Genomic DNA, 14,129 nt, shown 5'->3' on the forward strand with positions numbered 1-14,129 from the left:
AAGGCCTTAAGGCACGTGATATCCTAAGTGGGGAAACAGATCTTGTCTTTTGTATTCAAAGATGAGTCTGCAAAACCTACTGTCATGATAACTTGTATGTTTGCAAAGCCAAATATTGGACTCCCATTCTTTTCAACATAAAATGTTCATGTAAATCTTCTAAATAGTGCCTTATCTGCTGGGTTTCCAGCCCTAAACAGGTTTGCTAATTGCTCCCATGAAGGTCATGATGCTGTTCATCAAGATGAATCAATCTCTCAACCTCAATCTTTCTAAATCAATTCCTCTGTCTCTCTCTCCTCCCTTATCTTTTTTCATTTCCCCTCTTCTCTCTCTTCCATATATATCCTTTCCACTTCTTCCTTCTCTCTTCTCTCTTTTCTCAGTGTCTGAAGTTGGATATCTGTTGTTTTTGTTATGCAATATCACTTAATAATATCACTACATAGTTTGTAGATCTGTACAATATACAGAAAATTATATAGATTTTTCTTTTGACAGACCAATAGTTCCCATCTCTCAATCCATATTGTACAGGGTGGGACTGTCCTAACCCTCTGAAAATAAGCATGGAAACAGGGCCTGCTAAAGATTAATTAACTTTTTTTTTAAGTTTATTCCTTTAATCATAGTGATTGGTATAGTTTAGCAAGTGACCTGAATCAGGCTAATCAAATACAATCCTAAAAGTGCTGCTTCAGTGTCAGAAAAAAAACGTATTCTTTCTGTAATAATCTCTAAGCACAGAGAATGTAAACGTAGAGCTCCTGCTGGTCATCCTTGTCAATTTGTGGGAAAGACTGAGAAAGAAAGTAGAGCTGAGATAGAGAATGTGCCTGACGATGCCATTCTAACTCCTGATACCAACAATGACTAGGATCAAACTCACCTCTGCACAGTTTATTTATACGAACCAAATTTGTATTTTGTGCAAATAGGTTAGATTTTACCACTTATAGCCATGTAAATCCTAATTACTATATCCTCTTGCCTCATATCCCCTTCTAGTTATGGAGGGCATAGTCAAACTCAGAGGGAGACTGGAATGGTGATTGCCAGGGGCTGGAAGGAGAGGAAAACAGCAAGGTATTAGTCAAAGGGTACAAAGTTTTGGTTAAACTAGATGAGTAAGTTCTAGGCACATACTGTATAACATGGTACCAACAGTTAACAACACTTTAAATTATTGTATACTTCAAATTTTTCTAAGCGGGTACATCTTATGTTAAGTGTTCTTACTGCAAAATAATAATAATAAATAAGAGGGTGGGAAGAAACGGAGGTGATGGATTGGTTTGTGGCACATATTGTGAAGGTTTATGAGTATATACTTATCTCCTAGTTCATCAAGTTGTAGACATTACTTATGTACGTCTATTTGAAAGTGCAAACTAACTGAAAACCAGGAGAGAAAGATGGATTTTACTTTAAACAATAAAGAGTACATACTAAAGTTCTAATAAAGATAAAACTAATCAATAGGATTAAAATATGAGAAAGGTAGCTACTTTGGGAGATATGAGACAGGGAAGACTGGAAGAGACATTAGGGAACTCGTCTAAGGTTATGCTAATGATCTATATTTTGATAAGAATTTAGATTACACAGGTGTATGCATTTTGTCAAAACAGTACATTATTTGTGCATTTATACAAATTCTAAATAAAAATAAAGACTGCAATTAAACATTTAATTCTAGTTAACAATAAACTCATTAATGATATGCATACTGAGGGAGAAGTGTATTGAAATCTGCAAAGTGCTTTGAAATGCATAAAAATGAGATAGATTGAAGAATATAGAGAAGGATAGATCATAGATATATAATAAGCAAGTTTAGTAAATTCTTAATGGTAGTGGTCAGTGGATAGATAAATGAGTATTTATTCTAAAATTATTTCAATCTTCCCTTATGGTTGAAAATTTTCATAATAAAATACCAGGAAAATTTTACACAGAACTTACCAGGGACATAGCTCTTGAATGAATGATACAGTAAAGACAGAGAATAAATCAAACATGCTGTCCTTATAAATTCCCTTAAATTTTGTTTAGGAAAAAGCAATACTACTTTAAAAGGGAAAATTTGTTAAATTTTAATAGTTCCTGTGAAACTTAATTTTCTATATGATCTGTACTCAGAGCTTTAATTGTTATTCCTGGGGGATGGATACAAAGAAAGGACAGGGAAGAAAAGAAATGTATCAGAAATTTATAAAAATCAGAACCAAAGATAATGAGAAAAAAGGAAAACAGCAAATTTCTTTAGCAGGATGTTTTATCTGCATGATTCTTTCTTCTGTTTTTAGCTATTTCTGAGGGACTACTAGTACCATGCATGTCAGATTGTATAGACCCTAACAAAAGGAATTTGGTTCTACAGCCTTTACTCTTTAATTCACCCTCTTCCATACCCTTAAGTCCATGAAGAGGTTTTTGAAAATGGCATTCCTCTATAACAAAGTTTCTCAATCTTGGCACTATAGATATTTTGGGCTGGATAATTCCCCATTGTGGGAAGCTATCTTGTGCATTATAGGATGTTTAATAATACCCCTTGACTCTACACACCAGATGCTGGCAGCCCTGCCCTCCCTATCCCCCCCCCATATGTGACAACCAATAGTGTCTCCACACTCTATGACAGGTCCCAAAGGGGCAGAATCACCAGTTGAGAACTCTACTATACATCCACAAGAAAAATTCTCTCTAAATCTTGTAACATTCTTAAAACAACCAAGTTGCCTAAACTTTCACATTTCCCAGAGCCATTTCTGATCTGAAACCTTAATATTAAGAGGTTGAAGTTCAACTCAAACAATATAATAAGCTATACACTGGCTGAAAAAAAAATGAACTTTTTTTTCTTAGGCTACTGATATTTTCACACCAGATGTGGCAGGAATAATGACTATAAATATCAAAAATTAAAGATTAGCGACAACATAAATAGTTGTAGCATTTTACTAAAGAGTCTATTGACTATATATGCTAAAAAGCATGAGATTGTTTCCAAAAGGAAATGAAACTTTGGTCAATATGATGAAGATTACTACTGGTATTAGGGGTGAAGGGATTACTGAATATAAATTTTATGCCTCTGATTCAAAGTTTTACATTTCAAAGCACTATTTTTTCTTTTGAGTATGACATGCAGTCTAGATTTTGTTATAATTAGTAAGTACACTTATCTCAAATTCTAAAACATATAAAAGTATATTTAAATCTATATTTAACAAATCTGTAATAATTTTAAAATAAGGCAAATAATTTTCTAAAATCAATATTTGATTATTCTAATACATGTTTATATTAAGGAAGTTATAAGAGTAAAGTCAGTGCCCAAAAGGGAACCATGGATGTTAGTCAAGAATAGTATGATGCCATTTCTGAGAATATTTATTATTATTTAAAAATAATGAAAAACAGATTTCTCTTAATGGAGTGTATATATCATGAATGAGGGAAAAAAGCCCAAATAAATGGAATAATATCTTCAAATTATTCATGGAAAACAACTAAAAACCTATTATTCTACACCAAACTAAACTACCTTTCAAGACAAAAGGCAAAATAAAGATACTTTTAGACAAAGACTGAGAGATTTTACCACATGTAGCACCTCACAAAGAAAAAACTGCATTCAATTGAAAGGTGTGGAATGAAAAAAATCATAGTAAACAAAGAAATAGATATGCAAGTAAATTTGAATTGTCACTAGTTTCATTTAAAAAATAGCAACAGGGATCCCTGGGTGGCGCAGCGGTTTGGCGCCTGCCTTTGGCCCAGGGCGCAATCCTGGAGACCCGGGATCGAGTCCCACGTCGGGCTCCCGGTGCATGGAGCCTGCTTCTCCCTCTGCCTATGTCTCTGCCTCTCTCTCTATCTCTCTCTGTGACTATCATAAATAAATAAAAATTTAAAAAAAAAAAATTTAAAAAATAGCAACAATTTGAGGAACTTAAATACAAAGTAAAAATGACATTTTAAACATCAACAACATGGAAGATAATGTGAAGAATCAAAAGTCAAACATAAACATTTTAAAGTCATACTATTCAGAAGGATTGCAGAGATATTAATTAGAGGCTGTGCTAAGTTAAACAAGCATCATTAAAAAACTAAGGGAACCCATAAAAACAATAGAAATAAGACACAGAACTTCCAAATTTATTAATAAAACAGAGCAAAGAAAATTTCATCAATTCAATAGAAGGCATGAGAATTATTAAAAAAAAGAGAAAGAAAATTTCAAAAGCATAGCAGATTAAAAACAAACAAACACAAACAAATGAGGATAAAAGAATTAAAAGCATAAGAATTCACATTAAATGTTACAAAGGCACTGTTTGGAAGGTATCAACTGATATTGTGCAGAATGACCTTCATCTGTTTTCAAATGTGACCCTTCACCTTTCATCCCAGCAGTAAATGCAATTAACCCAGTGATTTTCTATGTACAAGAGAAATTCTTAAAATATAACATAGAAAGTTGGAAAGTAATGTGATGGAAAAATATGTACCATATCAACACCAATCAAACGTAAGCTGTTGTTTCTAGCATATCAGGATAGAAGGACCTTGAGGCAAAAAGCATTACCAGGGAATTTATCAGAAAGAAAAAATAGTCCTTATTCATTTTACCACACAGCTTCAATATAAACACCTATGAGTACTGAAAGATTATAAATCTACAATAAAAAAGGGATAATCCAATATCTGTCTTAAACTATTAAGGGAAGCAATAAAATACATACACACACATTTATATAAAATTTTGCATTCTGATAGGAGAGGATATTTTTAAATATGAATGAAATATATGAAAACTAACATATTAGGAAGGAAGCAAGTCTAAATGAATACTAAAGAATAATATTCAAATCTCAACAATGGTCACAATACAGAAAACATTAGAAATAAATATGGAAAATATAACCATCCCCAAAATGTATTTTAAATCTGAAAATTAGAGTGCTCGCTTCGGCAGCACCTATACTAAATCTGAAAATTAGAAAATGCACTATTAAATAATAGGTTAAAAACAGAATCTTAAAATAATTCCAAACTATTTTAAATTAATGGTAATAAATTAGTATAAAATATTAAAGGACATGAAAGAAAATCTAAGTGAATTGTGAGGCTTTATATTGCTCATGTTAAAAAATTTTAAATTCAATATATTCATTTGCCCCAATTTTTAAAATCTCAGTGTCATTTCAAACAAAATGAAGTATGATTTTTTACATGTGTCAAGTTGATCCTAAAATTCATGTAAGTGTAAAGAGCCAAGAATAGCCAAGACTATGCCATAGAAAAAGAAAGACAGAATCACTATGCCAGACATCAAGAATGATTATAGAGCTATAGTACATCAGACAGTGTGGTATTGGTTCATATAAAGACAAGTCTATCACAGAGCGGAGAATCCAGAAATATCTTGACTATATATGGAAGTCAATATATATCCCAAATAAACTGGTATTTCATATAAAATAGCATTATTAATTGAGGGAAATGGAAACTCCAGCCCAACTATGCCCAAAATAAACTTGAAACAAACTAAACATTTAAACTAAAAAAAAAAAATCCACAACTATAAAACATCCAGAGAAAAATTAACCACATGTTATATAATTAAAATACAACTGATTGTTCCTCTGTTAAAATTATGTGTTCCACCTACTTATTTCATTGTATAATTACTCTAGATGAGCTAAACTCTCCTTGCTAAAGTGAGTGTTTCCCTAACTAAAGCCTATGCAATTGTGGAAGTGCTGGAAAAAAGATAAATGTAAAGAGACTTAAAACACTAAAACCTGGCTTTTACTCACAAAGAATTGACAGTGGGGAAAGCTCGGTTTCCAGTCCTTCCAACGTTGTCATTATCTTCAAAAAGCCCAAAAAAAGGAAAAAAAAGTGGAAATTGCCAAAAATCTAACAGGAAACAGCTTCATTTCCACTTGTTTCATGTGTTCCCCCCATCTGTTTACTATGTAAAAAAATACAATATTCATTAAAAGTGTCTAATAAGGGTGCCTGGGTGGCTGTCAATTTAGTGTCTGCCTTGGCTCAGGTCATGATCCCAGGGCCCTGGGATCAAGCCCCAAGTCTGGCTCCCTGCTGAGCAAAGAACCTGTTTCTCCCTATCCTTCTGCTGCTCTCCCTGCTTGTGCTCTCTCTGTGTCAAATAAATAAAATCTTTTTAAAAATAAAATTAAAATTAAATTAAATTTAAAATGTCTAATAACATGAGAAAATACCACAATATATTAATTTTAAACAGCAAGTTATAAAACAGGAAATGCATTGTGCTCTCAAGTTTTCACTTTGATTATAAAAATAATCAAAATACCAATAGTCATATCTGAAATTGTAGGTGACTTTCATTTTATCCATTAGGCTTTTCTTAATTTCCCAAATTTTCCACAATGAATAGGTATCATTTCTATAATCAGGTAAAAAATTAACTCAAAGAAGAAAGAAAATTGCTTTTTAATATGTAAGGCACAATTGAGGTCTTTTGAACATTATTTCTAATGTATTTAAAAGTTATTATCTTTAACAAGATTTAAAGGTTCAACTTTAAATCACTTCTGGGATTACAGAGTCTCTTGGAAGAAAACAAAGGAGTATTTAAATTGGCTACCAGAGCCAAGGGTGTGCCCTCTGGAATGTTTAGGGCCTAAAGGTTAGAGTACTTATGTGGCACCTTGACTAACTATTGATACAAACTTATAACATGAATCTCTATTGGGGATGAAAGCTTTATTTTTGATCTGCCCCCTTACCACTACTAGCAGTCATCTGGAGCTGTGGGATACCTGCCTGGGTGTTCTAACAGCATGACTACAGCTTTAAGAGAAGATAGCTAAGATTCTTACTAATCTAAGTAGGAATATCAGCAGTAACTTCTGTATGTAGACAGAAAAAGCGAAATACTAGAGAAAAGGAATGTTTGTGTCTAAAATTGGCTTGTTTTGAAGACTATAGTCCCAATAAACCATGCTATCTCTTGTGAATGGAGAATTTGAGGATCCTACGCTGATGTATAAATAAGGTAGACTTAAAAAGAGTTGGGGAGAGGTTTTCGTTTTGTTTTGTTTTTTTTCCAGAAAGGAGAGAAGATAAGGGAGTTAATTCTGAATCACTTATTTTATTTGAATATAAGAGTGAAAATCTTGGGAAAGAAGTATTGGTGGGTGAAGGAAATATCTTGAATACTTATGAACATTACTTTAAATTAGTTGTTTCTCTTTACTATGGAAAATAAAAAACGGTAGACTGGGAGTTCATATTAAATTGACATGCATTGTCCCCTCCCTCTGTACCAAGATCTTCCAAGTATCTTATGTTAATTCTCATAATAATTCTACAAAATAAGTACTGTTACCTCATTCTATATCATGTTCATGTTGTCTTGCTCAAGGTTTGTACAGCTATTAATCCACAAAGTCAAGACTGAACTCTAGATCCCCTGACTCTAAGACAACTGTTCTTTCATTTAAAATATAATACCTTTCTATAAAGACAACTTACTAGCAATAAGAATGAAAGCATAAGAGGACTTGGGGTACAGTAGGCTTCCATGGCATAGCCCTAGAAATTATTTGATAGTATGTTCTAATATTCCCAGAAGTGAGCCTATGGGTCCGACAGAGGCTCCTACAAGATAAGAGCTTAAAGCTTCAGCTGTGCTACCAGCAATTTGCATTGGTACTCACAAAGCAATGTTAATTTAAAAAAAAAAAAAAAAAAGGTAATTCTCAAGGCCCCATACTGAAAAAGGAGAAGAGGACCTCTTTCTAATTCACCCAGTATTGCTTATTATCAACACCTTTTAGAGCTCCTGGAGGGTCATTTCCTTGGACAAGCATTGAGAATCTCCTGCCAGAGATGTTATTATACAGAACAAAGGTGCTTTATAAACAGTAGGAAAAACTGGATACAATAAAATGTAATATTTAGCGCTGAAAATGTCTTCTGAAGGAAATCTTCCATGGTAAGTGTGCCATACTCTGCTTCAAAAAGTTATTTGGGTTAAAATCAGTACCTGTTTGGATGAGTACCTGTGCTTTACAAACTACTGCCCTCTTCTGTTGGTAAACATTAGGAAAAAAGTGAATGCTTCACAATCCATAGTCCTCAAGCAGAGTCTCCCTTCTTTCCATAAGCGATGCCTAATGGTGAGGACCCATGTAATGGCCAGGCCTTTTGGAAAGAGATGAACAAAACCTGAAGAACAAGAAACTGAAATCTACCTCTTTATGGTAGAAAAAAGCATAGGTAACAGAAGCTCCTGATGTTTTCCCAAGCTTCTTCCTACCCACCAAGTATCTCCTCTTTTTCTTGTGTGATCCAGTTAGATGCTTAATCCTGCGTCCTATCTGCATCACTAAGCTTGATCACATTCTAAATGGTGAGTTCTAGAATCTTTTAGCAACACTTGAATCAATATGTCTGATGATGATGGATATATATATGAGATTAATTGAACTTGGAAGACTAAATGGCATTAAATTAGTCTATGTAATATAAAGCAACATAAAGCTCCTCTCTAATTTCCTGTCCACATTTTATTTCCTACTTGCATTTTAAGGAAAAACTAGGGCATAATCTCTGGATGTCCTAGCCACTATTCCCTTCTAAGAAAAAAATTGAAAATATTATTTCTGATATTTACAACTATAAGATATAGGTTAATTAAGAATTATTTAGAAAATAAAAAGGACAGAGAAAAAAACTATTAATGCCCCAAGTCCCATATTCCAGAAGAAACTACAGTTAAAATTTTGGAGCAACTTCTACAGTTTCTATACAAATATGTATTTGAAACCATTTATATAATTTATAACCATCTATATTATTTATATTATTAAGAAACATCTTTTTCTTCATGTAGTATTATATCATGAGCACTATCCCTTATCCTTAACTCTTCTCCAAGACTACAGTTTGCACTACTGTACTCCAAGACTACAGTTTGCATCATGTCTTCTCATGTATATACCACAACCATAACATGTCAGAATGTCAGCATCCTAGAGGAAAAGAATCATAGCACCTCTTAAAGTATGATTGAACTTGACATATGATATTAAATGCAATGTCATTTATTTTTGTTTTTCTATTCCACTGTTGGATGTTTTAGGGGGAAATGTTAAATAATAATAATAATAATATTAATGCATCTTCAAATGAGTTTTAGGAAAATAGATCCAGCATCTCATCATTTGAAATTATGTTGGCCAACAGATTAAGAAAGATAATCTTTATTATTTTAGTGATTTATCCTCCTAGGTCTAGACTACTGAGAGGTTTTATCAAAAATGAATGTTACAGTTTATCATTGCTTGGGGGCACCTGATTAGATGACAATATTTTATTTGTATTACCTGTTTGTTTAGTATATTAAATTGATATATTTCCAGGCATTAACTTAGAATTTCATGTATTAACAAAAATAAATGACATCATTTCAATATGCAACTTGATAAACTTACTATTCTTTGCATATGCATTCATAAATGGGACTGATCAGAGTTTGACAATTTGGGATAGAAAGGCAATTTTAGTTTGATAAAATAATTTGCAAAGTGTTCCATAACTATTCATATTGGAACATGTTATAGAGAGCATCTAAATCATTTGTTTCTTAAAAAACATAAAATAACTATCGTAAACATTCTGCAACCACTATCAGTTTTGAAAGTCTAGTACTCACAATGAGACCCCTATTACACATTACAGTACCTGTGTCATAGTATGTGTTGAATAAATAAGCAAATGAAGAATCCTGGCAGGGTGGAAAGCACAGGGTTCTATCACAGCACATAACAGGGACATCCTTCATAGACCAGGAGGTAAGAAATTTTTCCTAGAAAATATAATATCTAAGTTGGGAGAAGCCCTTCCAGCTTAACAAAACAGCATATACAAATGCATAAGGAAGAGTAGTATATGCAGGAAAGGAGAAGAAATTCACCATGGTCATTTCACAGCTTTGACTGGTCAGAAATGGCTTCAGAATTTCTACATTAGAGGGATGTAGGGGTGACAGTATGATTGAAGGAGGGGCTAGAGAAGTTCTCTCGAAGTTGCGCAGCATAGCAAGCATACTGCTTCTCCTTAGGTTATATTTTCTCTATTAGGATGCCATTTGTGGGGAGGCTAATGAAGATTACTGGAAAGCAAGCCTACCCAATAATCTTTCCCTGACACCATCAGTGGGGAGAAATAGCAGAAGTATGAGGAAAGAATTGAGGGGGTTAAAATAGTTTTGTTTTTTTGTTTTGTTTTGTTTTGTTTTGTTTTTTGTTTTGTTTTGTGATGGGTTGCTTTTGGTGAAGTTACTCTTTTTGCTTTCTCTTCACCCTAGATTGGAAGATATCCTCTCTCATCTGGAACCTTTTCTAAACAGAAAGACAGCTATTCCTCCTTCGTACCTTTATCCTTCATAACCTTACCCAAGGAGACAAGTGTTTAGTGTGTTTCCTGTAACAGTAAGAACTGACTCCTTGCCCTCCTCTTTTGTGTCCTCTTTCCCTCAGCTCCCCCTTCCTTCACAGCAAATGTCTTCAAACAAACCCTCTGCCTTAACCGATTGCTTTGTGGAAATAAGTCCATGCACCAATGTGACTAAAAACAGGAATGGAGGTCCAAGAAGAAAGGAATATTTTTTGTGATCCAGTCTTCAGAGTTCACTATCAAATTATTCACAATCAGAAACAAAACAGAGGAAGGAACTTACAAGGAATTATATCAAGGCAGTAGGAGGGAGCCATGTGGGCTAGGGTTCCCATTCCTGAGGTCCTGAGGGGACAGGGACACAGTGAGGGTGTCAGCAGGGAGGAGGGGAGGGAAGATCTGGACCTCCACTTTATTAATAATAAACATCTACTGTCTGTACAGTTTTTTAAAAAAAGAAAGTAAATGATGCTTGCTATTTCAGTTTAATACAGCAGAGAAACATTTTTTTAATACTCTTCCCTTGCTTAGAATGATTGTAGAAATCTGTGAGAGATAAAAAATCTAGTGGTTATGAGGGCTGACTTTGGAGCTAGACAACAGGATTTTGAATTCTGTCTTTAGCATTTATCGTCTCTGTGACTTTGTGAAAATTACTTAAATTTTTGTCTGTTTCCTCTCCCTTGAAAATTAGGAGTAAAGACTGTTATTTAGAGTAAGAGTAAGATTAAAGGAGTTAATACATTCAACCACGCAATATGCTTACAACAAAGTGCAATAGAAATTAGCCGTTAGCAGTTCAGTCACATATGGGAGTCTCACTGCCAAAAATTAATATGGAAGACCTGGATATTCTTCCAAATATCAAATACAAAAATTGAGAAAAAGTAAGCACATATTAATAAGTTCTTATAAAATGATATGAACTTATGTAGAAAAACACAAAATATGAATCTAAGAGGTAAATGATAAAGAAAGAGCAGAGAAAATAAAGCATTGAAAAATTACAGAAATTAGGAAGAAAAGTAAGTGACTTACAGGAGGACAGATTCTTGGATATCCAGGTAAGAGTCTGGATCAGATTATTTCTTAAATCAAGAAATGTTCATATTCTATCAATTATGATCCCAAACTCCAATGTCTTGCCCTAAAATTTAAAAAAAAAAAACCTAAAACGGTATTTTTTTCCTTCTGAGCCAGTCAAGAGAGTTAAAGTTATAATTCTTTGAACATATACTTAATATTGTTATATTATAAATATGTATTATATTTTTTCTTATAGTTTATTTTATTATATTGTATATAATTTTATTTTTTTTAAGAGAGAGAAAGCACGTGAGCGGAGGGGTGGCGGGAGGCAAGAGAGGGAGAGAGAAAATCTCTAGCAGGCTCCACATCCAGCACAGAACCCAATGTGGGGCTCAATCTCACAACTCTGAGACTAGGACCTGCGTGAAAAATCAAGAGTTGGATGCTTAGCTGAGCCACTCGGGCACCCCTATATTGTATATAATTTTACATGACATGCTGGAACCATCACTATCCATGTTACTTTATAGATGTCATCTAATTTAATGCTCCCAACAAACTGCCAAAGAGTTACAGCTTCCCTGCCTTCTACCCCCAATTTTACTAGCTGAGACTGGTAGCTGAGCCCAAAAAAGTTAAATAATTTAAAATAGTCATACTGAGGATAAATGTCATGGTACTGAATATGTATGATATTTCAAGTTATATCCAGATTTATTAGAATGCAGTTATGTTTCAAAATATTCACTAATAAGGGGAATCTTATGTATCTACATTTGAAAGTACTTTGTCCCTAAATTTTATTCATTAGAGGCCTGAAACTTTCCAGCACAATTCTCAGCTTTCACTGCTGTGAGCCTCAGTAGCAATTGATCTCTCTCAGTTCCTGTTTCATCGTTAATAATATTGATAAAATATCCCTATCCTTACTGATTCCAGAGGGTAAGAATAAAACAAAGTGACAGAAGTGAAAGTTATTGGATAAAGATATAACAGAAATTTGTATTTCCTGAGTCATATCCTTTTCTCAACTCTTAAGGTGTGACATTGACATATGAAGATGGAGAATTACTCAGCTGTGACTGAATTCTTTCTGGTGGGTCTTTCCCAATACCCAGAGCTCCAGCTTTTTCTGTTCATGCTCTGCCTCATCATGTATGTGATAATTCTGCTGGGAAATAGCCTCATCATCATCATCAGCATACTGGATTCTCGCCTCCACACCCCCATGTACTTCTTCCTTGGGAATCTCTCATTCCTGGACATTTGTTATACATCATCATCTATTCCTCCAATGCTCATCATGTTTAGGTCTGAGACAAAATCTATCTCCTTCATTGGCTGTGCTCTGCAGATGGTTGCCTCCCTTGGGTTGGGCTCTACTGAGTGTGTCCTCCTGGCTGTGATGGCCTATGATCGGTACGTGGCCATCTGCAACCCACTGAGGTATCCCATCATCATGAACAGGGTGCTTTATGTGCACATGGCTGCGTGGTCCTGGATCATAGGCTGTCTGAACTCCCTCGTGCAAACAGCCCTGACAATGGTTTTGCCTTTCTGTGGGAATAATGTCATCGACCATCTTACCTGTGAGATCCTGGCCCTTCTTAAACTCATCTGCTCAGATATCTCCATGAATGTGCTTATCATGACAGTGGCAAGTATTGTTTTATTGGTGCTTCCTCTATTGTTAATTTTCATCTCCTATGTTTTTATCCTCTCTTCCATCCTGAGAATTAATTCTGCTGAGGGGAGAAAGAAAGCTTTTTCTACCTGCTCAGCCCACCTGACTGTGGTTATCTTGTTCTATGGTTCAGCCCTTTTTATGTACATGAAGCCCAAGTCAAAGGACACAAAAGCATCTGATGAAATCATCGGGCTGTCTTATGGAGTGATAACCCCAATGTTGAACCCCATCATTTACAGCTTGAGAAATAAGGAGGTGAAAGAGGCTGTGAAGAAAGTCCTGAGCAGACACTTGCATCTATGGAAAATATAAAAAGTCTTAAGGCATGTGATATCCTCAGATATCATATGAGACCAGATCAGATCTTGTGTGTTCACAGATGAAGTCACAGAATCCAGTGTTGAAAGAACTTATTTGTCCTAAGTCCTAATATAGGACTTACATTCTTTTCAACACAGAATTCTGATGTAAGCCTTCTGAATAGTGTCTAGTCGGCAATTTCTAATTGTATGCAGTTTTGCTAATTGGTTCCATATAGGGCAATGGCTTTTCTTCAAGATAAATCTCTCTTCTCTCTTCTCCCTCTGTTTTTCCCTCTCTTCTCTTCCTCATTTCCTCCTCCTCCTTTTCCTTTCCTCTTCTCCATCTACTTTATTTCTCTACTTTTCTTCTCTTTTCCTGCTTTCCTTTCTCAGTCAGTTTGAACTGAACATGTATTATTTTGTTGTCTAGTATCCCCTATTCTGGTAAAAGAATGCACTTCTTTTGACATTCAACAGTGCCACCCTCTGGGTCCATGTGTGCTGGGTGGGGCTGACCCTACCCTCTGGAAATAGTGGTATGGCTTGAAACAAAAGCAAATCCATCTAGTTATAGTGATTCATTCAGCATAGCAAGTGAGTTCAGTCAGGTTAATCAAACTCAATCCAAGAATGCTGTCTCACTC

The 14,129-nt window shown here is 34.5% G+C and overlaps 1 protein-coding gene across 1 annotated transcript; it reads left to right on the top strand.

Moving 5' to 3' along the window:
* The first annotated feature begins 12,550 nt into the window (after positions 1–12,550).
* On the top strand, positions 12,551–13,495 carry LOC140640990 (olfactory receptor 13D1). The gene has a single exon (XM_072840324.1). The coding sequence runs from the start codon at positions 12,551–12,553 to the stop codon at positions 13,493–13,495; it is 945 nt and encodes a 314-aa protein (XP_072696425.1).
* Positions 13,496–14,129: the final 634 nt, after the last annotated feature.

This window comes from Canis lupus, chromosome 10, assembly GCF_048164855.1.
Source record: "Canis lupus baileyi chromosome 10, mCanLup2.hap1, whole genome shotgun sequence".
Taxonomy (NCBI): Eukaryota; Metazoa; Chordata; class Mammalia; order Carnivora; family Canidae; genus Canis; species Canis lupus.

Excerpts from the sequence above, each read along its gene's own strand:
- LOC140640990 (XM_072840324.1), top strand. The coding sequence starts at position 12,551 with ATGAAGATGGAGAATTACTCAGCTGTGACTGAATTCTTTCTGGTGGGT.